Source organism: Mastigoproctus giganteus, chromosome 1, assembly GCF_048544385.1.
Source record: "Mastigoproctus giganteus isolate SK-2022 chromosome 1, ASM4854438v1, whole genome shotgun sequence".
In the NCBI taxonomy this organism is placed as follows: domain Eukaryota; kingdom Metazoa; phylum Arthropoda; class Arachnida; order Uropygi; family Thelyphonidae; genus Mastigoproctus; species Mastigoproctus giganteus.
In genome coordinates this window covers 15,071,057-15,098,966 of record NC_143575.1, presented here as the reverse complement: position 1 = coordinate 15,098,966, position 27,910 = coordinate 15,071,057, and the positions used below count along the sequence as shown (strand labels likewise).

The 27,910-nt window shown below is 35.5% G+C and overlaps 1 protein-coding gene across 1 annotated transcript in view; it reads left to right on the top strand.

Moving 5' to 3' along the window:
* The first annotated feature begins 3,529 nt into the window (after nt 1-3,529).
* Nucleotides 3,530-27,910, top strand: part of mst (misato mitochondrial distribution and morphology regulator) — a 102,513-nt gene continuing 78,132 nt past the window's right edge. Inside the window, exons 1-4 of the mRNA XM_090382792.1 lie at nt 3,530-3,868; nt 6,977-7,063; nt 12,718-12,830; nt 27,213-27,288. Of these exons, the coding sequence (XP_090238918.1) occupies nt 3,782-3,868; nt 6,977-7,063; nt 12,718-12,830; nt 27,213-27,288 (363 nt within the window). The 5' untranslated portion in view covers nt 3,530-3,781. The remainder of the gene's footprint in view (nt 3,869-6,976; nt 7,064-12,717; nt 12,831-27,212; nt 27,289-27,910) is intronic.

Below are 27,910 nucleotides of genomic sequence, written 5' to 3'. Positions count from 1 at the left end.
ATGAAAACATCAATGTTTTGAAGTATGAAAGAAGAGCATGTTGTGTTTCCATGGTTACCAATTATGTTTACGGTCATGTTTATATTCCCATTGTGAATGTTGGTATGATTTCTTAATTTTATGTTTAATTTCCATGGTGAATGGGCCTTTAGAGAATAAAGTATTATTCATTAACAATGCCGCGTTCGCTCTTCATCTCCGACCACTATATTAAAATAAAATTAAGTTACATATTATGTTATTTTGTATATTTATCAATAATATTGATGAAGGTATATCAGGCTTAATGTCGAAATTTGCAGATGATACAAAGTTGGCAGGGTTGTTAATTACAGTAATGGCAGTGTGCTACTGCAACAGGATCTGGATAATTTGGGCAGATGGGCTAAGAAGTGGCAACTGAAGTTTAACCTTGACAAATGCAAAGTACTGCATATGGGTAGAAGTAACCCCAGAGAAACGTACCAACTGTGTGGTACTACACTTAAGGTGGTAGAAAATGAAAAAGACCTGGGAGTAATTGTGCAGGCAGATATGAGGTTTTCTGAGCAAGGCCGCCAGGGCAGGTCATGGGGTTTTGTCAATGATATATAGGAATTTTGATAGCAGGGAGAAGGAGGTGATTATCCCTCTGTATAAGGCAATGGTCAGGCCACGCCTTGAGTACTGCGTACAGGTCTGGAGGCCTCATTTTAGGAAGGATGTAGATTTACTTGAGCGTGTACAGAGAAGGGCAACAAGATTGGTGAGGGGAATGAAGGGATCCTCTTATCAAGAGAGGCTTAAATTCTGCAAATTGCAGTGGCTGGAGACTAGGCATCTGCGCGGTGATCTGACTGAGGTGTATAAGGCCTTGAATGGGTTCAGCAGGCTGAATTCTGATGGGATCCTTCCACTTGTTCAGATTACAAACCTAAGGGGCATAAATTCAAATTAAGAAAGGACAGATGTAGAATAGATGTCCGGAAATATGCCTTTAGCCAGCGTGTGGTTAATTGCTGGAACAAACTTCCATCTGTCGTTGTGGAAGTTGATAGGTTGAATAAATTTAAGGAGGAACTGGACAGGCATTTGGAGGGAATGGTGTGATTTTTTTTTTTTTTTTTTTGGCTGATGCTGCATAAGCTCATACACTTGCTTTCTTGCATCACATGCCACTACTACTACTACTACTACATTCTAATTTTATTCTTTAAAGTGCACTATCGGCCGCCTGCGTGCATGCACGCACTGGACACCTAGCAGAACCGGCCCTGGCTAGATGTTTGTACTGACATACTGTAGCTGCAAAATATATCGAGCGGTCACTGTATCCTTTCTTGCGTATTACAAAAATACACTCTATACCAGTGGTTTTCAACCTTTTTTTTTAAAATAACGGTACTCCTAAGTAATTTATTTTATTTTGTGGCACCGTTACATTTTCTGCCTGTTAGATCCAATTCTCTCCCTGTATTGATATATATATATATATATATAATATTAAAAATATATATGTTATATGATATTTATTACAATAATATAATTATAAAAATTACATTTCATAATACAAATTATACAGTATATAATAATTTCATTCTTTATGTAGAGGTAATAAGTAAACATCAATTATAGATCACCACAAAATTAAAAAGATATTGTACACCTTTCCATAAGGAAATAAATATATAAATTTAAAAAAAGATTAGTTTAAGTAACTTAAACCCAAATTACGTGGCACACCTGGAATGTTATTGCGGCACCCCAGTTGAAAACCACTGCTCTATACATCATCGAGGCTGGCGGTGCTATTGAAAAGGAAACGCCTGATCGGGGGTTCCAATTAGCTTAAGTTTATTGAAGTATTGTTTACAGACGTTCTCTTCAGAAACTACCGTTTCCTGCCCTGGAGTTTTTTGAGCTGTACAGCGCTTGGGAATGCCGGTTAGCCATGCAGTTTTCAATTTAGTTTTTGTTAACGCATTGTTTCCCTACTATGGAAGATTATTCCCATATAATTCCCGCTCTCTCCAGTGGCGCATTATACCTTCATGGGGCCCAAAGCAAAATGGAATTTGTGGGCCCTTTCTATAGAAAAAAACTAATAAAAAATATTTTCAATTTCATTTTTATTGTGACAAAAAACAAACAAATTATATAGCATAAGAACTAAATATAAAATTTCATCAAAATCGGAAATTCCATTTTTGAAAAAACCGTAATATTCAAATTAATTTTCAAGTAAAGTTCATTGACCTTGGCAGGTAGAAAATTCATTTTCCGATAAAAAAAAATCACTTAAAAATATTAGTAAAAACAGCAATGAGTTTTTGAAACAGTGATTTTGGGGGGTTCCTCTGATCGGGTGATATAGGCAGATGTCTTTTTTGCCTATAGAATAACGCGCCACTGGCTCTCTCTTCCAAACTAGGCCGAACACGTACCACAACCAGTGAGTATCCTTTTACAGCCCAAATTCAAACCACAGAAGCAAATATTCTTCATCCTCATTTATTTTTTCAACTTCTGTTTTCTGGAACAACTAATACACCGTACAGAAATTCAAGTCTAATGTCAATAAGAATCTTCTTTAACCTCCTCAAACTTCAACCCATGCTTTCAACTAAGTACTATAGATTCTAATGCCTATCATGCTTGGGGTCTTCATAACACAAAATCAAACAAACAAACAAGACAAAAAATATATATTTATATCTTTATTTGAAGAATGAATTGTTTAACCTTCAGCAGTTATCGATAACAAGGATAATTATCTACAGACAATTTATCAGTAAAAATCAAGGAGAAAAGATTATTACTATATTTAATACCACTCTTATAGCACGTGAAATTAATAATATAGTCTATTATTGGTAAGATATCTGAAACGTTACATTCATGTATAATATACAATATTAGGCGAATAGCTTAATCAACTATATCATTAATTTCATGTGGTATAAGAGTGGTATTAAATATAGTAATATTCTTAATGGAAAACAACCAGGTAACGTAATTTCCTAACTATATTAGATCAAGGAGAAAACTTTAATCTTTTAGAGATTAAAGTTTTGTTGAAGGAAGCTTTTTTTACATCTGCAATCTGAAACAAGCAATATACATCTGCAATCTGAAACAAGTTTTGAATAGAGGGAGAAAAAAAAAAGAAGGAAAAGAAAAAAAATAATAACAATACATACATTTCGTTTAAAATGTTCTGAATGCCACAGTCACAATTAACAAAACAAAACAAAAAAAACAAAAGAAAGAAAGAGATGGAAAGAAAAAGAAATAAAAGAAAAAAGAAACGGAATGTAAAATAATAAAAGAAAAAATAATCACATGTAATATGGAATATAAAGTATGAAATTCTGTAGTTCACTTTACAGCCACTGTAGGAACTGGCGGTAGTAGTAAAATACTGCAAAATCGTGTATACCGTATTGGTTATGTTTGTAGGATAATTGATTTATTAGGGCCGATATATTAGTATAACGAGGTGTGGTTGTTGTATTTTTTAGATTTATTTTTTCTACAATGAACGTAAAATCTGCTTACTATGATTTCTAAAGCGAGAGATCCGAATTGGAATTATTTGTCTTTCAGTATTAATTGGTATACATAGTGTTAGTATTTGCTGGTATGGGACAGTTGAGTTCGTTATGGATGAATATGATTTTATCCGATATGTATTTTACGCGAAGTAAAAGTTGATAATTTTTTTGTCACTTATTTAAAAATCTGACCACATTTTACAAGTGGTAAACTCATAAGCAACGCCGTCGTTGTTGGATTGAATAAAATGTCATTATCCCATACACGAGAAATTATTACCTTACAGATTGGACATTATGCAAATTTTGTGGGAGCCCATTGGTGGAATTGTCAGGTAAGAGAAATAATGGTTTATTCTGAAGTAAAAAAAAAAAAAAAAAAGATTGCAACACATGCTAATATGGAAGTGGTAGTATCTAGGTGCTAGCTCTCAGGGCAAAAAAAAAATGAACGCAGGCTTTTTCATGTTCTGGAGATAAGAGCGACAGAATGAACAGACCTCCACATGGCTATAATACTCTTGTTTACATTGAAGTACTTAAAGAAATAACAACAAAGGTGTTGCTACTGGGAAATGAAAATGATGGGTTAATGCACGGGTCAACAACTTATGTCATCCAAGTGGGCTTATGGTGTTCGCTTATAAAAATTAGCTAACAAGAAAATGGTGGGTTAATGCACGGGTCAACAACTTGTGTCACCCAAGTGAGCTTTTGGTGTTCACTTATGAAAATTGGCCCACAAGACATACCATTAATAGCCCTTCAATTTGGCTGACCTATTTTTTGTCCATCCTTGAATTTTAGCACCATCACCATGCTACAGGGAGGCTCAGTCGTCACAAAGGTTACAAGAAAGATAGGATGTGCACCTTTAGTTTTCAAGTTCAGCCTCTTAAAAATACATTTTAAAACCACATAAACAGTACTCATAGAGGGAAAAAAAAATTTAATGTGAATTTAATAGTATTTAATTTATTTTATGCCATTTGCATGAGTCATTCACATTGTCAATAGTTTTACTACGTGCCACCTACTTGCAGGGTGTGTGGAGACCACTGAAAATGGATAGGAAAAGAAATTATGACATTTGAATAAAAATAAAATAAAATTCTTGTTTATATTCTGGCACGACCACTACTTTAGAGGAGGTTACAATAAATTATGAATATGATCGTTAATTGCATTTAGTAGTCATGGGCTTGAACCATGGTTCCCTCAAAGAACGTGTGTTACTGCACTTGCTCCGTACCATTCGGCTACATCAGACCTAAAGTCAAAAGGAACTGGTGAAATTTATCCAGTGATGTTAAAAAAAGCAGCAAAACAGATTACCGAGTCCATATCTATTATAATGAGTGTATCTCTGGACTCAGATGAGGTCTCAACAAATTGAAAATTACACGTCTTTAGTTTAGGAAAGTGATTCAGAGTTAAGTGGATAATTATAGGCATCTAAGTTTAATTTTTGTAGTTGATGTACAAGTTAGAGCTTTGCATTATATCTGTACCTAGCTAAAGTTGTGTGAAACAAACAGTTCTAAAATGATGCCTTCTATGCAAATTGTGTTTGTTTCATGCAGTTTTAGTATTAGTAGTGGCAAACGATGTAAAGAAGCAAGCTTATACAGCATCAGAAAAAAAAAAACCTACCAAACTTATCTGCTTATCTCCTCTAATAGTTTTTCTAATTCTTCCTTCAATTTATCCCAACTACCCACTTCCACAACACCAGATGGTAGTTTGTTTCAACAATCATACTCTGGCTGAAAGAAAATTTTTGCACATCCATTCTGCAGCCATCCTTTATTGATTTATATCCCCTTATGTGTGTTGTCTGAGAAGGAGTAAGGATTCCATCAGTATTTAGTTTACACAGTCTATTTAAAGCCGTAAACACCTCAATCAGGTCTCCTCACAGGTGCCTAGTTTCTAAGTCCTGCAACTTGAAGAACTTAAGTCTTTCTGGGTTAAATGTTGGGTAAAGGGTTAAATGTACCCTTTTGTGGCATTGACCAATTTTTTTACTTTCTCTGCCTTTTTTAGGAGATCCACATACTTCTTAAAATGATGCTTCCAGGAATATATGCATTACTTAAGATGCAGCCTAAGTATTGCCTTATACGATGGTATAATGACCTACTTCCATTCTGGCAAAATTATATATCATTGATAAATTGTGTTTGCAGATGATACAAAGGTTGTCAGGGTGGCTAATGACAGTAATGAAAGTAAACTACTGCAACAAGATCTAGAAAAATTAGGCAGATGGACTGAGAAATGGCAGTTTAAAATTACATTGACAAATGCAAGGTATTGCATATAGGTAGTAGTAATCCCATATTAACATACCAACTGTGTGGTATTTGCGGAAGTTTGCCTTCAGCCAGTGAGTGGTTGATTGCTGGAACAAACTTCCATCTGTTGTTGTTGTGGAAGTGGGTAGATTGAATAAATTCAAGGAAGAACTAGACAAACTATAGGAAGGGATGGACTGGTGATATTGGAATTTTATTTTATTTATTTATTTTTTTGACTGATGCTTTAAACTTGCTTTCTTGCATCATTTGCCACTACTAATACTAGCTGAATGCAAATAATAATTTTTATAAAAGTATATGTAGACTTAGACTTGAGGATTAGTTTTTGATACAGTATCATATGATTGTCTTTTACTAAATTACAACAATCTGCATTTGGTGGGAAGACGCTATATTGGATGAAAGGGTTGATAAATGAGAAAATCAAAGTTGTAAATGGGTATTGGTCTGAGTGGATTGAGGTAAAGAGCAAATCCCGAAGTTTCGATACTGCACCCTTATTATTCTTGATCTTTGTTAAGAACATTGCTAAGATGTGTCAAGTTTTATGACAAGGGTTGCTGATGATATAGAGGTTGGAGGGTGGTTAATGATACTAATTTAAACCATGCTTCTTAAAGAAGACCTAAATTTAATCAGAGAAATGGCAGTTAAAATGCAATTATGGGTAAATGTAAGGTTTTTCATTTGAATAATAATAACCTTAGATTGTTTTATTGCTTGGTAAGCAACAAACTTAAGGTAATTGATAATGAAAAAAATTAAGAATAATTGGATATGCCAACATGAAGTTAGCAGCATATCCAATTTAATATATCCCTATACAATATATTGCTTTTCTTCTGATATGGGATATATTCATATAGTACTGTGTACAATAAGTTATAAGTTATGACATATAATCCAAAATCTTGAAAATTTCAAGACATATCATCAACTGTCAGGTTTCAGGGTTGTTGGATTTGAGAGGTTGAACTGTACTGAATATTTTAAATAGCCAGTGATGTATATACTTTTTCTTTTACCGAAGAAATATTATATTATAATATAATATATGAACTTTTAAAAAAAGTAATGAATGTATGGTTTGCTACTGATTTTAATGCATATCTTTTATTATAGGAGGCTACATTTTGCTATGATGAAAAGTTGTCCCATACTGTAGAAATAAATCATGATACTCTTTACAGGGAAGGTAAAAATCCTTTGGTAAGCATTTGTATTTCATTTTATTAAATATGTTAGAAAATGAGAATATTAAATTTTCTAATATAGGGCAAACAGCACAGAATATACACCGATGAGCCAAAACATTATGACCACCTACCTAATATGATGTTGATCCTCCACGTGCAGCCAAAACTGCTCGTACCCAGTGAAGCATGGATGCCACAAGATTTCTAAATGTGTCTTGTGATATCTGGTACCAACATGTAACCAGTAGATCCTTTAACTCCTGTAAGGTCCGTGGTTGAGACGCTGCAGATCGGAGTTGCTGTTCCAACACAAGCCACAGATGCTTGATGGGATTGTTGTCTGGGGAATTTGGAGGCCAGGGCAATACCTGGAAGCCTTCCTCATGTTCCGCAAACCAGTCTTGAACAATCTGGGCGGTGTGGCATGGTGCATTATCCTGTTGAAAGATGGCACCGCAAGAGGGGAAGACTGTTGCCATGAAAGAGTGTACCTGGTCAGCAATGATATTTAGGTAGTGGTAAAAGTCAGAGTGCCCAGCACACGGATGACTGGACCTGGGGCATCCCATTGGAACATCGCCCAAAGCATGACACTGCCACCACGGGCTTGTTTCATCCCATGGTGCATCCAGGCTCCATCACTTCCCCTGGTAAATGACGCACACGTACGCGACCATCCACGTGGTGCAACAGGAAACGTGCTTCATTGGACTAGATGACCTTCTTCCAATCACTCAAGGTCCAGTTTCAATGCTTGCATGCTCATTGTAGGTGCTGATGCCAGTGAACTGTTGTTGGCATGGGCATTCGGAGCAGCCTGCGGCTACTCAGCCCCATTTTCAGCAGGGTTCGATGTACTGTGTGTGTTGTGACACATTACTCCCGTCACCAGCATTCGAATTACCGGCTAGTTGTGCCACAGTTACCTTTCTGTTGCCACATACCACCGGGAGAGCCTTCACTCACCTCGAGCATCTATGAGCCATGGTTGTCCAACACCTTGCCAGCTGTTTGTGGGTTTTCCACTCCTCAGATCACTTTCAATAGGTACTAACCATGACTGACCGTGAGCACCCCACCAGCTGTGCCATTTCGGATATGCTCTGACCCAGTCATCTGGCCATTACAATTTGACCTTTGTCAAACTTGCTTAAGTCCGCTGCCTTTCCCATCTGAAGAACAAGAGTAACACTGATTAATGGAGCTCAGTATCAGGTTTTTTTTATACCATGTCCCGACCTGCGCATGCACCGTGGTTCACCAGCAGTTGCTTCGATTTGCATAATGACTCGCTGGTCATAATGTTTCGGCTCATTGGTATATGGTGACATGAGAAATTACAGACCTGTTAGTTTAACTTCTGTTCCAAGGAAAATAATGGAGTCACTTGTTAAAGAATCACTGCAAGATCATCTAGACAAGGCTGCAGTAATGATTTAGACACAGCATGGGTTTGTTAAGGGGAAGTGTTGTCTGACTAGTATGATTGGGTACTATGATGTGGTCACAAAGGAACTGAATGCAAAAAATAATTTTGATATCATGTACTTGGATTTCAGGAAAGATTTTGGTACTGTTGCACATGGAAGATTACTGTAAAAATTGGAGCAGTATGGCATTAAGGGCAAATTGCTACAATGGATAAAAGGATGGTTGAGTGGGAGAAGACAGAGAGTAATAATCAATGGACACTGCTCTTCATGGACCAGTGTTATTAATGGAGTCCCCAAGGGTTCGGTGTTGGGCCCATTGTTGTTTTTTATATTTATCAATGATATTGATGCAAGTATTCCCTGTATTCTTTTCCCTGACATGTTGATATAAATAACAATCATCTAGTTCAGCAGTACCCAATATTTTTTGACTCACGAACCCCTTTCAACATAATATTTTTATTGCAAAGCACTAATCCTATATTTTCTGAAATCGTATAGTTTTGAATTTTTATTATAAAATATTTCCAGTATTTCATTTTTATAACCGATATTGTGTAATAATACAAAATTATTATTAAGTACCTACATGTAACAATGGTCTTTGAGAACGAAAAAAAATTTTATATGGAAAACATTTATCTAACATGATATACTGTAAGATAGTAAACCAATTATAAGAAATTGTAGGAGATTAGCATCAGTAGAGGCATATGATGCAAGAAAGCAAGCTTATGCAGCATCAGCCAAAAAAAAAAAAAAGAAAAAAGCTCCCATTTCACCCCCTCCGTTTGTTCCAAATACCTGTCCAGCTCAGCCTTAAATTTATTTAGGCTATCAACTTCCACAGCAAAGGATGGAAGTCTGTTCCACCAACCAACTACCCGCAGGCTAAAGGCAAACTTCTGCACATCTATCCTACATCTGTCTTTCCTCAATTTGCATTTATGCCCTCTCAGGTGATTATTCTGAGCAAGGCAGCAAAGGAAGTAAGCAAACCCTTAGCCATAATTATGAGAGCTTCCTTGGACTCAGGGGAGGTACCCATAGACTGGAAATGTGCAAATGTGACCCCAATTCACAAAGGAGGATCAAAGGCTGACACAAGTAATTATAGACCTGTGAGCTTAACTTCTGTTCCAGGAAAATTAATGTAGGCACTGGTTAAAGAAGCACTGCAGGATCATTTAGACAAGACTTCAGTTATAGCTCAGACACAGCATGGTTTTGTTAAGGGGAAGTCTTGCCTGACCAACTTGATTGGATATTATGATGCAGTCACAAAAGAACTGGATGCAGGGAATAACTTTGATATTATATACTTGGATCTTAGAAAGGCTTTTGATACTGTTGCACATGGAAGACTGCTACACAAATTGGAGCAGTGTGACATTGGAGGCAAATTGCTGCTATGGATAAAGGGGTGGTTGAGGGGGAGAAGACAGAGAGTGGTAATCAATGGACACTGCTCATCGTGGACTAATGTTATTAGTGGAGTCCCTCAGGGCTCAGTGTTGGGTCCATTATTGTTTTCTGTATTTATAAATGATATTGATGATGGTATATCAAGCTTAATGTCCAAGTTTGCAGATGATACAAAGGTTGGCAGGGTTGTCAAGGACACTACTGATACTATGCTGCTGCAACAGGATCTGGAAAGGTTGAGCAGATGGGCTGAGAGGTGGCAAATGAAGTTTAACATTGACAAATGTAAAGTAGTACATATGGGAAACAGCAACCCCAGAGCAACGTATCAACTCTGTGGTACTACACTGACAATGGTAGAGAATGAAAGGGACTTGGGGGTGGTTGTGCAGGCAGATATGAAGTTCTCTGAGCAGTGCAGACGGGCTGCAAGAGTAGCTCATGGAGTATTGTCAATGATATACAGGAATTTTTCCAGCAGGGATAAGGAGGTGATTATTCCATTGTATAAGGCAATGGTCAGGCCACACCTAGAGTACTGTATACAGGTCTGGAGGCCTCATTTCAAGAAGGATGTAGAGCTGCTGGAACGAGTACAGAGAAGGGCAACAAGATTAGTGAATGGAACAAAGGGGTGCTCTTACGAAGAAAGGCTTAAGTTTTGCAAATTACAGTGTCTGGAGACTAGGCACCAGCGAGGTGATCTGATAGAGGTGTATAAAGCCTTGAATGGTTTAAGCATGCTCAATGCTGATGGGATTCTTCCTCTAGCTCAGAAAAATCACCTGAGAGGGCATAAATTCAAATTGAGGAAAGACAGATGTAGGATAGACGTGAGGAAATTTGCCTTTAGCCAGCGGGTGGTTGGTTGGTGGAACAGACTTCCATCGCTTGTGGTGGAGGTTGATAGCCTAAATAAGTTTAAGGCTCAGCTGGACAGGTATTTGGAACGAACAGAGGGGTGAAGTGGAAGTGGGTTTTTTTTTTTTTTTGGCTGATGCTGCATAAGCTTGCTTTCTTGCATCAAATGCCTCTACTAATGCTAATGCTAACCAAACTGCATAAATTAAATTAATAATTAATATTAATCTAATTTGTAGTTTTCAGAAGTATTCCTATGTAAATCTAAGCTGGCACCATTACAGAATTTTTAGTGCAAACCCCCTGGAATAATTTCTGTTGCGGTAACAAACAAGAACTCTTGAGGTATGTTCAAGTGTTACTTTGACCAATATTATCAGATAAATGCGTATTTATATTACCCTTGCCCCCCCCCCCCCAACAAACTAGCAGTTTTTCTGAACCTTTAAGATATCTTCAATAATTCTGGCAAAAACTCTTGCACCACATTTGTTTAAATGTATCCCTTCTCTACAAAACAGTTTCCTTCTACCTACAAGTGTGGGCCAAGCTGATAGAAATTTTCCCCCAAAAGTCTTGCTTGCAGAGTCTTTCAAGTCTTTAGTTAATCCACAAGGCTTTATAATCCCTCTTATCGTGCCTGGGCGGAATGGCAGACACATTGTCATTGTAACATAACTTGCAGCATTTCTTCAGCATGGTCCTATATTTGTCTAACAAATCATCACATCGTGTATGCCTAATGTCATTAGTCCCCACATGACTAATAATATTCTCTTTGCCTCCCTTAAAATCTGACAGTCTGTTGGTGACATCATTAATAGTTGCTCCCAGCAGACGTACCCTGGTTCTAGTCCACCTATCCTTATTACAAAAAATATTTCCCGTTTCCCTGACAGCGGAGGCTCCTAATAGAACTAAGTCCATTTGAACCAGAGTAGTTTGGTTATTCTGTTCTGGTGCCTGAATTGGCTGTGCATCACTTGGTAGGTTACTAGAGATTTTGAGTTTCTGATGAGCTACCAGTTACATTATTCTTGAGGGCAGTCACCAGTTTTTTCCATTACTCAAATTGTTCTAGCATTGCACCAAATTTTAACTTAACGTTGGTAGACTCCTTACAGTGGTGACAAAGAAAAGAATCTCCAAGTGAGCTCTGATTATCTAGGTTGACCTTGGAATATATGCACAGATTCTGCAAAGGATAAAATCATGACTCATCCGGAAATCGCCATCAGCTATTTCCATATGAGTCATGGTATCCTCTGACAAAGTCTTCTAGGCGGATCTTGTAACAACCATTGTAAAATACTAAATATTGTAAACTACTAAATATTAATAAAAGAACCTTTAAAAAATTATATTTATAATATTAAAAAAAAATATATATATGAGCCCATCCTAACTACTGTTAGGGTTTGTATTCTCTTTATTGGACATTGGATTGTTCAGTTCTGTTTGTGTTGATTACAGTTTTTTCACATACATTTTTATTATTGTTATTTTTTTTCCCCAGTACCGAATTAATATCTAGACATGGTTTTGTGGCTGCTCTCATTCTCATGTTTTTTCTATATAAGTATGAATCGTGACAACATATATTGCATTTAATTAAAATTGAGAAATGTGGCAGGCACTTAGGTAGCAACACAATCCCACCCAAATAGAGTATTGGAGGGGAGGAGATTATACTTTGATAGATCGATGCTGCTGAAGATGACAATTTGATTTCCATAGAATCTTTTATAACAGTAGATAACAGTGATGTAGAAAAATATACAGTGTATCCTACTAAATCTGGGAGGATATTGGAGTTTAAAATATTGGCAATTTATTATTACAGTAATTTCTCTCTATGAAATTTAATTTAAATTTCATTGTCAAATACAGAAGAATGATTAATGTTATTTTATTTCATGGAAAATTGTTAAAATTTATTTTAAATTAGGGAGCAGTTACTTATACACCCAGGCTTTTTAGTATTGACCTTAAAGGAAGTCTTCGGACATTACAACAGGAGGGAACATTGTATTCAACACAATCGCCTGCACTCCCATCATGGTAAGTTGCAGAATTGTTTGATGTAGGTTTTTTATTTTATCCCTTAAAGTAAGCTGATTAGCACAAATAAATATGTGATTATGATGATAAGTATTCTGTCCAAAGGCAGGTCCTTAACTTTGGGAATTTATCCAGCCTCTTATGGCTTCCCATTGCCTTCTACACTTGCGTCTGTAGTTGCATGTGTTTAAGGCCAGTCTGGCCGTTCACAAGGAGGGAAAAACTCTGGAATAATTCACAGGGAATAACCCTACAGTCTTAAGACTGGCTAAACTCAGACATGAGTGAGAAGCCTCTTAGAAATTCCTCCAGTCTAGAACAGCACTTGAACTCAGACCTTTGCAAAGAGATGTTGAGTGACTAAGCTGTATATTGATATGTAGGCCATAGATATATATTTATATTTGTGTTATTGTTAAAATAATGATCAGATCAGTTGTCTGAAGTGTGATTTATCATTACTGTGTCCTAATTTTAGCTATATGTATGTAACGGCAAAGGAGTTTTTAGGAGTGGTTGTGGGGTTTGTTAGTTGATATTAAGCTTTTAACTTTATGAATTTATTCTTTGGTAGTTTAAGGTATGGGGACATTATTTTGCAATGTTGTCAACACTGTGTTAGGTTGTTAATATCATTAGTGGCTAATTTGGCACTCCTGGTTAATTTGAACAAGGAGTGCCAAATTTGAACTTGTTTAAATTAACCAGGGGTGCCAAATTAGTGATTTGAAATTTGTCTTGCTGATTGAACTGAAGTACAAAAATAAATTTTTTTTGAATGATGTGGCCACTTTAGGGTTATATTAAAGGTTTCTCCTCCCTAGATCAAATATGGGCAGAACTAATGCTTCATAGTACAGTCAGTCCTCGTATAACACGTGTTTACATTACACGATTTATAAATAGGGGAACGATATCTTATATAACACGAACCGAATTCGCTTATGCACGATTCGCCTTTGTGTTTACAAGAAATGGCAGTCGAACGCAACATGATAGGAATGAAGAGAAGATTCTGAAAATGTATTTATGTTTTTTATATCAGTGAAGGAGAAACACATTTCACCATAATATCGTAAAAACCAACACAATTCCAGCTATCGGTATAATTGCAAATGCAATTAGATCGAGTTTACCACCAGTTTATAACAGATTCCACTAGCAGAAACGCAACTGGAAATTGTTTTTATTGTTTTATGGTAGTAACCCCTAGAAATGTGCTTTAGTAAAATGTGAGGTGTTAATAGTGTATCTCTGCCTTTACGGTATTGTTTATGTGTATCAAGCGTGCCTCCTTGTTTTGTAATTGTGCTTTATTCCCTAAAAATAAGTAAAATACTAAAAGGTGTGAAAAGGAAGCGTCCTGGTGACGACACTGCAGATTCAGAGAGAAAAAGAAAATCAATATCGATAAACAGAGGCGGACTGGGTCAAAAATTTGTAGTGGCCTCATACTATGGCTTATGGCCAAAATCACACCAGCCTCCGGCCCGCCGGGGTTTCCCCGCTAAGGCTTATGGCCAGTCCGCCTCTGTCGATAGAGAAAAATATGAAATTGTGAAAAGCTTTGAGCGAAATGAAAGACCATGTGATATTGCACGTGCTACAGACCTAAATGAGGCAAAGCCGGGAATTACAAAGAATGCAGAGAAAATAAAAAAACTTTCATAGCAGGAACAACTCAAAGTGTAATTAAAATCCATTAGATTAAGACAAAGAATTGGAAGAGATGGAACGGCTGTCATCTGTTTGGATCGAAAATCAAATAAAAAACAAGTTTGCTTATGATAGAAGCAAAAGCATTAGCAATATTTTATTACGTAATAGTTGTAATAAAATACGTATTTTATTACGATTATTTATTGTGTTTGGTAATGTTTTGGTTACAAATGCGTGTTCAATCTTGGGTGGTCGGCACCTAACCTTATTTTTCCCATAGGGCCTGTTATTTATATTGCACGATTTTGCATTGCACGAGGATTTCTAGGAACACAACTATCGTGCTATACGAGGACTGACTGTATCAGTACTCAGGGTAATAATGAAAACATTTATATGGCTATAGTTTTGCGACAATGTAAAAATAGCAACTATGTTATGCAGCAATAAAAATAACAGATAAGCTAATTGAAATATATATCTTAACAACTAAAACAATGCATATTAATTATGATTACAAATCTTTGAATTTTTCAGCTCATTTTCTGACAGTGATAAATGCTTGTTAGGAAAGTTAATTTTAATACATGATAGTTTTTAATTTAAAAAAAATATGATTCTCAGTGAAATTGATAAAATTTTGGTGTGCTATAATTTTGGTGTGCTATTGTTGTGCTATTATTCACAGTCTGTAATCTTGTATCGGTATTTTTAAGTACAGTAATACCTCGATTAACGAATAGGATGTGTTCCCCGAAATTACTTCGTTAAGCGAAACTTCGTTTTCAGAGGTAAAAATAAAATGGCCAGAATAGGGATACGTTCCTACCTAAAGAAAATTACAAAGTGAAATCACATTTTAAAATATGAGTCTAAAGTTGATTGTTTATGCTTTTTTCCCTCTTTCATTTAACTATTGCCTATACGGAGTTATTGCATTTAACACTGATCACTTAACAATAACACTTCTTCCTAATTCAGGATCATTTTCACTAAAAAAATTTAAAACGATTTCAATGTCATTTAAGCACCTTTTTAAATCTTTGGTTGTTAACACTTTTTCGGCAGGAACTTCTTTAACTTCATCTTCATTTTCTTTGTCTTTGTTGCTAACAAAGTTTTCTAAATCTTCCACTGAAAAACCGTCATCTTCTGCATTCAATAAATTTCTAACATCCTCTTCATCGACATTTTCGAAACCTATTGATTGAGCCATCTGGATAACTTCATTTCTAATTTCTTGGATGTTATTTTCTTCTTCTAGTACAACTTCTGGCCATATTTTGTGCCAAACTCCATTTAAGCATTTCTTAGTGACTTCTTTCCAAAAACTATCAATGTTTTCAATTGTTTTTTTAATGGTGTAGTTTTTCCAAAAAGTTTTAACTGTCATTTCCTCTTTATCCTCTAGTTCAATTGAATTGCTTATTGTTCGACGCAGATAAGCTTTAAATGATGCTATTACTCCCTGATCCAATGGTTGAATCAGGGAAGTTGTGTTTGCTGGACGAAACACAACTTTGACAGAAATGTATGTGTCCAACGTGTTAAGATCAGTAGGATGTCCTGGAGCATTGTCTAACAACAAAAGAGCGTTTTCTTCAAAGTTGTTTTTTTTGACAATACCGTTTTACTTCAGGACAAAAGTGGTTATCAAACCAATCAGTAAATAACTCCTTGGTAACCCATGCTTTCCTATTTGCTTTCCATATTATGGGTAAATTCGTTTTTATGTTACCTTTTAACGCCCTCGGATTTTCTGAATGGTAAACTAATAATAATTTTAATTTATAATCGCCAGAGGCATTTGATCCAAAGAGTAACGTTAAATGGTCTTTGACTGCTTTGAACCCAGCAGCTGGTTTTTCTTCAATAGAAATGAAGCTTTTTAATTGTAGCCGTTTCCAGAACAAACTGCTTTCGTCAACATTGAACACCAAATATGCAGCTTCAACGTCTGCACTTGCAGCTTCTGTTAATTTTACACTATGAATCCTGGCCCGTTTTTTAAGTTTCTCGAACCAACCACGAGAGGCCCCAAAAGTTTCTGTAATTTCTTCAGTTTATTTAGATTTCAGGTGATTAAACAAAAATAATGCTTTTTCTTGAATCCATTTGACTTGAAGGCATATGATATTATGACATATCATCTATCCACAAACTTAACATTTTCTCCATTTTTTTCTAAAATTGGACTCCTTAAGCGAGTTAATTTTGCTGCTGTAACATCTGTATAATTCTGAGCAGACTGTTTTATTTTTTCTGATTGACTTAGTATGGTTGTTACAGTTGATTGCGCTAATCCTAAAGACTGTGCCACATCGGATTTTCTTTTGCTGCTTTCAACATGTCGTACGATATTTAGATGTTTCCAAAGAAATTGTTTTTCTTTTAATTGATTCTGACATTTTAACTAAAAAAAAAATATTTCTATTAAAATTTACAAAATCTACATTATGTAATGCTCTCAAAGAACCTATGTCAATTATTGCAATGCGCCACACTGAAACAGTGTCAATCATGTATTGCAATGCACCACACTGAAACACACCCTACGAAGTGTAAACAACGACTAAATTAGGCGAATGACGTGCAAAACTGTTATTACAGACACACCCACGGCTTGGGAGCACTTGGGAGTACGTAACAAGTCGCCGTCAGTCACCAGTTGGATGATTGTTGGGCATTGGTCTTAAATTGGAATATTTTTTATGTTGAATGGGGCTTGAAATTGCGGACTTCATTATATTGAAGCTTTGTTATCAGAGGTAATGTTAACCAAAGTATGACTGTTATTGTGGACACAATTTATAATAAATTTTAAAATCAGAGGAGATCATACCATCAGTCACAGTTCTCTGATTTGTCGTACAAAAGCTGAAATTCTCTGGAGTTCAGATCTAGAAGTTAATGAAATTAAATCAGGTGATATGTAAATAAATATAGGAGATAGTATTACATCAAAAAGTAACAACGAATTGCTTACTTTTTTTTTTTCAAATTCTATGATTTTTGATTTTTTTAATTCTGACTTGATTTCTAAAATAATTAAGTGCATTTATGTATAAAAATTTTTAATTTTTGTAGAAAGACAGGGTTTTTTCTACAAAGTTTTCAGGGTTGAGATAGGTTCAGGAAATTCACTCTGACAATGGAAATACGTAAGCATAGCAGAATAAATATTTATTGTATGTTTTTAGATGTATCATCTCCTTTTGGTGCAATCCAAATTCATTCCTTATTGGAATTAATAGAAAAATAATTTCATATGTCTATATTTCTTAGTATTTTGGAAGTAATATTGAAAGAGCAATCTTTGATGATGATGCGTCTAGATCCTTAACTCTCGTTACAGTCTGTGTTTTCTGAGACAGTTTATTGCCTCTGCCATTGGTTTCTATTTTGCTTATTCTATGCAGAAAATTTTTTGGATATTCTATCAGTTTAGAAAACTTTCTTTCAGACAATTATATATTAACACCTTTAAATAGACCTTTGAATGCAGCCTTCGGCTTTCTGACCTCTGCAAAGTGACGAACAAGTTTTGGAAGTCACCATGTCATGTATCCTGCCTGCCAACCGTTTCAACAGTGTCACCATCTTAGTCTGTACAGCAGTGTTTATTTATGCAGATATTTAACAATTTAGTCACTGCAGGTTTCATGGCTTTCCTACAAAGTTTTGGCAGTATCACTATCTTAGTCTATACCAGTGGTCGCCAAAGTGGTCAATATCGACCCCCAGGGGTCGATATAACATTGTTAGGGGTCGATAGAAAAATATAAGACATCATTGTACGGGTAATATTTAATTCGGTTAACTTGGATTATCTCCATCCTGAATGACAACGCAATTAAGAGTGAATCATGGGAACAGTGACATGAATAGGATCTGTAAGATGGAGTAAGGTCATGAAAATAGTTACGGAGGCCAATCAAGTAGACATGTATATATGTAGACATGTATAGTATCTTATGTTGGACAGCACCTGAACGTCAAGCCAATCAAGTAGGCCAAAATGACATATATTTACCAATAAATGGATGTCGGTGGTTCCCGGTTGCCGCGGCGGGAGCGAGATTGCAACACGTGTGCAGTTGCTTATTTACTTATACTTACACGTATTCGATCCCAGTCTCATATTTGGGCATCGACATACAAGTGAGCATTAATGTTCTGAAATTCATCAACATACATATTATAATTCAATCATTATTCATTCACGAACTAAACTTCTCTATGTTGAAGAGTTCAGCAGGGCTGGTAGTTTTGTACATCCTATAGAAATATGTGAGTAGGTATATTATTTAAACTTATTACTTTTGCTTACTGACTTCAATTTTAATTATTTTGTTACAACCCCAGTAACCACAATGGCAGCTTCAGATTCTAAAAAGAAATGCAGACAATATTCGTTACAATATTTGAAACTTGGGTTTATTGCTTCATTAACAAACGAAACAAGGCCTATGTGTCTTCTTTATGAAAAAAACTTTTAGTAACAATGCAAAAATGAAACCAAAAAAAATGAAAGATTATCTTCAAAGACTCCATCCTGATAAGAGAGATAAAGATCTTGACTTTTTTAAAGAACTGAAAGAGAAATACACACATTGACCAACTATAAAATCATTTATGAAAGCACCTGCCAAAGCTGACAATAAACAAGGATTAACAGCCTCCTACAATATTTATTTTAATATAGCAAAAAAAGAAAAACCATATATAATTGCAGAGGACATTGTTAAACCCGCAATCAAAGAAGTAATTGAAACCATAATGAAAAAAGATTCTGGCCCTGTTTTAAAATGCTTACCATTGAGTGCGAATACCGTGAAAAGGCGTATTGGTGAAATGGCTGAAGATGTAGAAAAAACTGTAGTATTAGAACTCAAAAATAGTAAGTTCTCCATCCAACTTGATGAATCTACATTCGATAGTTCTATTCTTATGGCTTATGTAAGATATTATAGTAAAACCAAACATCAAATTATTGACGAATTTTTATTTGCAAAATATCTTGAAAGTGATGGAATGGGGTTGACAGTTTTTCAGCGATTGGAGGAATGTTTAAATAAGTATGATATTCCATTTACTAATATAACAGCAGTAGCCACAGATGGAGCACCTGCAATGGTGGGCCGTTATCGAGGTTTCGCTGCCTTTCTGAAAGAAAAAGTTCAAAGTGTACGTACTATTCACTGTGTGTTGCACCGAAACCATTTGGTGGCAAAAACTCTTAGTGACGAACTACATGATACTCTAAGAGTGTGTATTAAATCTATTAATCAAATTAGAGCCCATCCTCTTAAATCGCGATTGTTTGCTAAACTTTGTGAAAAAAATGATGAAGTATTTTGCATACTGAAGTAAGATGGTTGTCTAGAGGTGCAAGCCTACAAAGATTTGTTGAGTTGTTCGACTCAACCCTAGAGTTTCTTACAGATGTTAATTTGTTTTTGAGTGATGAACTGAAGAGAAATAAGAATCATATTTTCTACTTGGCGGACTTATTTTCAAAATTTAATGACGTACAGACCCGTCTACAAGGTAAAGATGTCACGATTATTCAAGCTCGGACGGTTCTTTTAGGCTTCCAAGCTAAATTAGCCTTATTTAAATCATCATTGTTACGAAAAGATTTTCAGTGCTTTTCGAATCTACTGCAATTGGAAGTAAAAGATGAAGACTTAGAAATATACACAAAAATCTTCAAAATTTGAGCGATGATTTTAAATTGCGCTTTGCAGATTTTGAAAACATGCACATTCCAGATTGGATTATCATGCCATTTTCTGCAGATATTGAAAATATCAAACATAACTTACAAGATGAACTTATTGTCAGTTGATCTTGAAGCTAAGACGCTTTTTAAAAATAGGACTTTAAATTACTTTTGGACGAATATAAATGTTGTAGAAAAATATCCAAAACTTTCTGAAGTGGTACTACCCTTTTTTCTTGCATTTCCAAGCTCGTACATGGTTGAAGCTGATTTCAGCCATGTTAATTTCATTTTAACAAAACAAAGAAATAAGCTAGATATAGAATTCTTACTAATTTTGAACTCAACATTGCTAATCTTCTCAAGAGTCACGAAGCACACCCCTTCACATTGACAACGTTAGTAAATTGTATACTAAGTTAATAAAAGTCTTATTTTCATATATATAAGGAAGATTGCTTTATTGTTATTTTGTTATCAAAATTAAATTTTATATTTTATATATTATTTATCCCTCCTATCAAATATGTAATGTTAAGAAGGACGTCAAAAACAAAAACGTATCCCTTTGATGTTAAGCCAATATAATAATATATACTATATTATACATACAATAAACACTGTAACTATAAAATAAACAATCTAAAAACTCATATAAGCGTATTTTTTGCTTGTCCTATTATAATTACGTAATAGTAAAATAGAGGGGGTCAATTAAAAATCAAGAAACTCTTGAAGGGATCGACGGTCAAAAAAATTCGGCGACCCCTGGTCTATACAGAAGTTTGTTTAGGCAACCATTCATAGGTTGCAGTACTAAATAATTGCACAAAGAAATACTGCTTTAGTGCAATTTGCCCTGCCCTTATTTTATAAAAATGAATGGAAAAAGGAAAAATGAAAGTGCTAGCAATAGTGATAAGAAGTATTAGTGAAGATGAAGATAATAGTGAAGATGAAGCATGAAATACTTAGGTGTGTTGAAAGTGGTGAATCTTTAGCATCAGTCAGACACTTGATACACTTAAGCCAGTTGACTGTGTTTTCAGTTGTGAAGGAAAGGATAAATTTAAAGACTTTTTTCATATAACTAAGAGTTGCATACTTCCAGCATTTCATACATGGTCTTTAAATACCTCCAATGATGTTCAGCCTAATGATAAGATTGTGGCTGCATGCAATACTATGTAAGACAAATAATCAACCAAACTGCCAAGGCAACTGACAAGGAAGTGGAACCTACCTTGAAGGAATTCTGAAAAGGTTATGTCTGGAATGCAGCCATCAGCATTGGAGGTTCTTGGGATGAGATAAATAAATTCAACAATAAATAATTATTGGAAGCAGTTGTGCCCAGAGTTAGTAACAGATGTCAGAGTTTTTAAGGAAATACCTGAAACAGCCACAAAGGAAGTCTCAGTTTATGAATCAGCTTGATTTGGAAGTTATCAATAAAGATATGGATGAATTGATGGCATTTCATTCAGAGCCCACGTCCATCAAGAACTGATTGCCATGCAGGAGGCAAGTAAGATATCACCTGAAGACCAAGATGACAAAAAATCATTAATTCCTCCCACAAAAACCTTTAATGTGAAGAAGATCAATGAAGCCTTAATTTATTTTGAGAAGTTCGTAAATGTTGTGGAAGAATTTAACATAATATGGAAAGAAGTTCAGTGGTCTGCTGAGATGTTGAGGGAGTTCTAAACTTCTTTGCCAAAAAAAGAATAGAGCATATTTAACTTTTGCTTGATGGTACCTCATCAGCTGATGAAGTACCATCAATCTGCAGAAAGGCCTTCGACATATATATAATATGATGAGGGCTTCTTGAAGTCCTCATCAATCTTTTGAATGTTTTGGAGCATTTTCATGGGCATGGACACATCAAATTTCCTGTGCCTCCATGCCACAGACTAAAGTGATGGGAGGGGGGGATTATTCATTGACACAGCTGCCAGAAACTAGGTATGTTTATTTCATCTGCTATCATTTTTATCATTGCGAGTAAGTGGAGGGTAAAGATTCTTTCTGAAACTTTTCTAAAATTTAGTAGTTCCATTATTTGTGATGTACGTGTGAGGGACAGACATTTATGCTTGTACAGGATCCAGTGAATCAGTGAATACTATCCAGAATAGATTGTTTGCAGCGTGATTTTCATCGCCAATGTCCAGATTTCAGCCCCATAGGTGATGATGGGCTGAACAAACTGGTATATATACTGAAGTGTGATTTTGTACTCAGTGACATGAAGACGGTGTTGCTTGGCAAGCCATCTGGATCTGCAAACTTTGTTGTGGACATCTGCAACATGGTGTTTGAAGTTGAGTTTAATGTCAGAAATTACCCAGAGATCGCCGTGCTTGGTAACTAATAAGATGAGTGTCCCATGGATATCCAGGTTTGGCTGTGTTGGATGTGTTTTTAGAGAGAATATCATTAGTGCAGATTTAATTGGATTTATTTTAAGGGAGAACTGCGAGAAGTATGATATTAGATTCTGTAAGCTGTTGATGATAGACTTCGATTTGGTATTTGGTCAGCATTGCGTATCCAATAGAGGAGCTTCAGATCTTCAGATTGCATAGAGGAGCTTCATCAACATAACTAATAAAATCCATTTTCTGTCACAGGAATGGATGGATTTCAGCAGTAAAGAGGAGCCTAGATAGAACTCTGCCTTGTGGAACACCTATATCACCCTTTCAAGTATATCACCTTGGATCTTGTATGCTTCTGCACACACCTGAAGGAGGGAATGGACATTAGTGCAGTCAAATGTGGACTGGATATCGAGCCTTTAGAATGATCTGCATCACAATCGAATACAAAATCTCTATCAATCCCCTGCAGAAAGTATTTAAGATTAATTTTATTGATTATATTTTTATGACAAGTATTACTTTTAAATTTTTAAAAATATTTTGTATACATTGAATAATAGCATGTCAATTATCAAAAGCATTGAGATTGTTGGTATTACTATTCCCATCCAAAAAACATTATTTAATAATATCACTTCTGTATATAACTATATTTGCACAAAATTAAGTATAGGTAGTTCTCGACTTTATGAGTTAATTCGTTCCTAGCACGCGCTCGTAAAGCGGGAATTTATTTCCCGTAGACTCAGCAATGAAATTAGTTAGCTAAGTTTGTTTAAACAATGATTGATTTATCGAAAAAATGAAAATGTAGCCTTTAAAATCAAGCAAATTATAATAATAGAGAAATTATTTACGACTTACAAATGTTAAAGAATGTTTATTCTCCATCGTCAACGACTAAATGCTCACTCGTTGATCACTCATTATTGACTCGGCACTCGTTGGTTTGTTGCACAAGGAGGAGTCTTCTTCAGAAATGTTTCAAGAGGCGTTTGTTTCCAAGATAATTTTCTCTTTTAATTATAAATTTCACAATTGCATGCATAAGCATTTTTTAACGGCACACACAAATTGCAACTAACACGATTCGCGCGGAGTAACAAGTATACGAAGCGTAAAAAAAAAGGAATGAAGAGAAGATTCTGAAATTTATTTGTTTTTTATACAATTAAAGATTTCAGTAAAGGGGAAACACATTTCACCATAATAACGTAAAAAACCACAAAATTCCAGCTATCGGTATTTTCGCAAATGCAAGAAGATCGAGTTTACTACCCGTTTATAATTGCTTGCAGTAACAGAAAAGTCCAATAAGCCGGAAAGTGCAAATTGTTTTTATTGTTTTATGGTCGTGACCTTGAGAAATGTGCTTTAGAAAAATATCGCAAACGTGTTCAAAATTTATTCTTATAATGGGAAACATATGATAACGATGAAAGTTTAGTGCATTTTAATGATTTTAATTGGTAACTAATACAATTTACACGACCTTTTATGTGGCCTTAAGGTCACGCTCGTGACCTTAAAAATCAAATTTTAGAGAGATATACAGCAAAAATTTCAACTTCCAAGATCTTCAAACGAATTAGCAAAAAACAATGTGTCATTGGGTTAACATTACGATATTATAACAATACGGTGGTGTCTCTGGAACTGATTAATATCGTAAAGCAGGGTACACTGTGGTGTATAGCTATGCACTTGGTTTGGAATGGGAATGCGGTATTTATGAATGTTTAACATTCATTTTTTGCAATTATTGTTCATATTTTCGATTTTGTCGATACTTGGAATTCAAAAGTACATCACCAAGGGTGTCAAGACTAATACTCAAGATTTCTAAGAGGTATAAGCTAAAGATTATAATGATTTATGCACCAACATCGAGCCATGATGATGAAGAGGTTGAAGAAATGTACACCGAAATTGAGAGTCTTCTAGATGAGCAGAAAACCCACTACACTATTATTATGGGGGACTTCAATGCTAAGGTTGGAAAAAGGCAAAACAGGGAAGAAAGAGGAACTATAGGAAATTTTGGAATTGGTGAAAGAAATAAAAGAGGTGAAAGACTTGTGCAATTTGCAGAATCTCAAGGACTGTCAGTAATGAACACTTTTTTCAAGAAAAGGGTGAACAGAAAGTGGACATTAGTTGTTAATCCAAATGGATTAACAACTAATGAAATCGACTTCATCCTAACAGAAGATATATTGTGAATGATGTTACCGTCCTGAATAAGGTAAATGTTGGAAGTGATCACAGAATGGTAAGATGTACACTTGATATAGATGTAGGAAAGGAAAGGAAAAAAGTGACTCGAGTAAATAATACAAAGGTCTTTGAGATAACAGAGGAGGAGAAAAAGCAGTATGTACTGGAACTTAAGAACAAGTTTGAGCTTCTGCAGATTGCTCAGGACCAAGATATCGACGAGGAATATTACAACTTTCTGAAAGTGATAAAGCCCAAGAAACCTATAGGGAAAAATAAATCCAAAGAAGAAAAAATTAGTCAAGAAACACTTGTCATGATGAACCGAAGACGACAAATGAAGAGCAAGAAAAACACTGACAGGGAGAAAATTGAGTATACTGAGTTAAGCAAAGCCATTAGAAAGAGACTCAGAGAGGACATAAGAAGATTTAACACAAGAAAAGTAGAACAAGCATTAAGGGAAAACAAAGGATTTAAATCGGCAGCCATGAGCAGTAATACAGAAAGACAAATGATACTGAAACTGAAGAATAGTGATGGTGTACTTATAAACAGCAGAGAAGGCATAATTCAAATAGCAGAAGAGTGCTATAGAGAATTATACAAGGAGCGAGGGAATGATACCAGCAGTGGGGAAGATGGATTGCAAAGTAGCAACACATATGACATACCCGATATTCTTCCTGATGAGGTAGAACATGCATTGAAGAAAATGAAGAATTGGAAAGCCCCAGGGGAAGATAAAGTTACTGTAGAGTTGTTAAAATTGGGAGGAAGAGACATAACACAAAAACTGGCAAGGCTCTTCACAAAGTGCATTAGAAAAGGTGCGACGCCTAAGCAGTGGAATAATGCAATCATACTTTTGCTGCATAAGAAAGGAGATAAATCAGAAATGGGAAATTATAGACTAATTAGTTTGTTATTCCACATCTACAAGTTGTTCACAAGGGTCATTACTAACAGATTAGAAAGAATTCTTGATGAGAATCAACCGAAAGAGCAAGCTGGCTTTAGGACAGGATTCTCAACTATGGATCACCTTTACATAATGTCACAGCTAATGGAAAAAGCAAATGAATATAAAACACCATTATGCCTGGCATTTGTGGAATATTAAAAAATGCAATAGACTCCATACAGCATAAGGCAATGTTTCGGGCACTGGAAAGACAAGGCATAGGAACCCCACATATTATGATTTTGAAGAAAATATATGAGAACGCTACCTCCTTTTTTCGACTAGACAAAGACAGTAGCAAATTTAAAATCGAGAAAGGAGTTCGACAAGGAGACACAATATCTCCGAAGCTGTTTACTGCTGCCCTTGAGGAAGCTTTCAGAAGATTAGACTGGTCGCAGAAAGGAGTCATTGTGAACGGAGAGTATCTAAACCATTTACGATTTGCAGATGACATTGTGGTCATAAGCCACGATCCCAAAGAATTAGAGGAAAATCTTAACAGTTATGCACAGTTAGTAAGGATTTTGGACTAAAGATGAATATGGCTAAAACAAAAGTAGTGATGAACAAGTATGCCACGGAAATAATGATTGAAGGAGCAGTAATTGAAAAGGTGGAGTCATATACTTATCTGGGACAAGTTATTAGCTGTAATAATGATAAATGGCTGGAAGTCAAGAGAAGAATAAATTTTGGATGGATAGCATTCAGGAAACATAGTCACATACTGAAGAGCAATATCCCAGTTTGTCTGAAACGTAAAATAATGAACCAATGTATACTCCCCACCATGACTTATGGAAGTGAAACTTGGGCACTCACCAAAAGAATGGAAGAGAAGCTGAGAACTATACAGCGAAGAATGGAACGAAATATATTCGGAATCAGACTGTTAGATAAGAAGAGAAACACATGGATTAGGCAGCAAACTTAAGTAAAGGACATTCTTATCAAAACTAACGAACTAAAATGGTCTTGGGTAGGACCCATAGCTCGAAGACATGATGACAGATGGACTAAGAAAATAACAGAATGGTATCCAAGAGGAGCTAGAAGAAAACCTGGAAGACAAAGGCGGAGATGGATAGATGAAATTCATGAGATTTTGGGTAGTAAATGGATGGCCAGTGCTCAAAACAGAAGGAACTGGAAAGTTGCTGGAGTGGCCTTCATCCTGCAGTGGATTGAAAATGACTGATGATGATGATACTTGGATGGGGGGGGGAACTCGGAAACCCGGGAACTTGTAAAGTGAGAACTGCCTGTATGTGATATTTTAAAATTTTTATGCATGTAAACTAAGCTTGCTTCTGATCATCACTATTTAGCATCTGATTTATGAGCCTTCTTCTAGATATCCCATGTAAATAGAAATTTTGTCGTTGGAAATGTCTTAAAATAAAATTTTGTGTCTTATTTTGTAGGGCAGGAAAAATTGATATCCACAAGAGTCAACAGCCACTGAAAAATGAATTTCTAGAGGATTTGGAAAAAACAGAGGTAATCAATTTTTATTAACTTAATGATTGTTAGCAGTAAGAGTTACGCTGGATGGTTAAATAGAAATTGTATGTTTCATCTTGCGATCCTTGTGTCTCATATCTTTCCTACTTTTCACAGAAAGTTAAGGACGCTTTCTAGAAACACCTGGTAAGTGTTCTCTTACCTTTGTATCTGTTTTGTAGATAATGTTTAATTTAATGTATTTTTAAACTGTTATCTTACAAAAACTATGCTATGTCATGCTATATTTATCATACTGTCTAGTAGACTGCTATTGTTCTCTCCCACAATGGTAAGTGTTGCTTTTCTAAGGGAACATTGTTTTCTCTACTTGTATTTTTAATTTTCCATATGTAGCTTTTAATTTGTGTTCAAATTTAGTTTAGTAAATGATTTTAAAATGCTCTTTTAACCCTTTCGTGAATGTGTGTCTGTTTGTGTGTTTATATATGAATGGATTTTCCTATGTTAGTTCATGGAGTAAGTCTGTACATATATAGTGAAACTATATATGTACAGACTCCCTTAACGAACACTTCTCAATAAGAGACACCTCTTGTTGTTGTCGGCAGTCAGTCAGGCTTGGGTCCCACCCAGAAATACATGTTAGATGACCTTT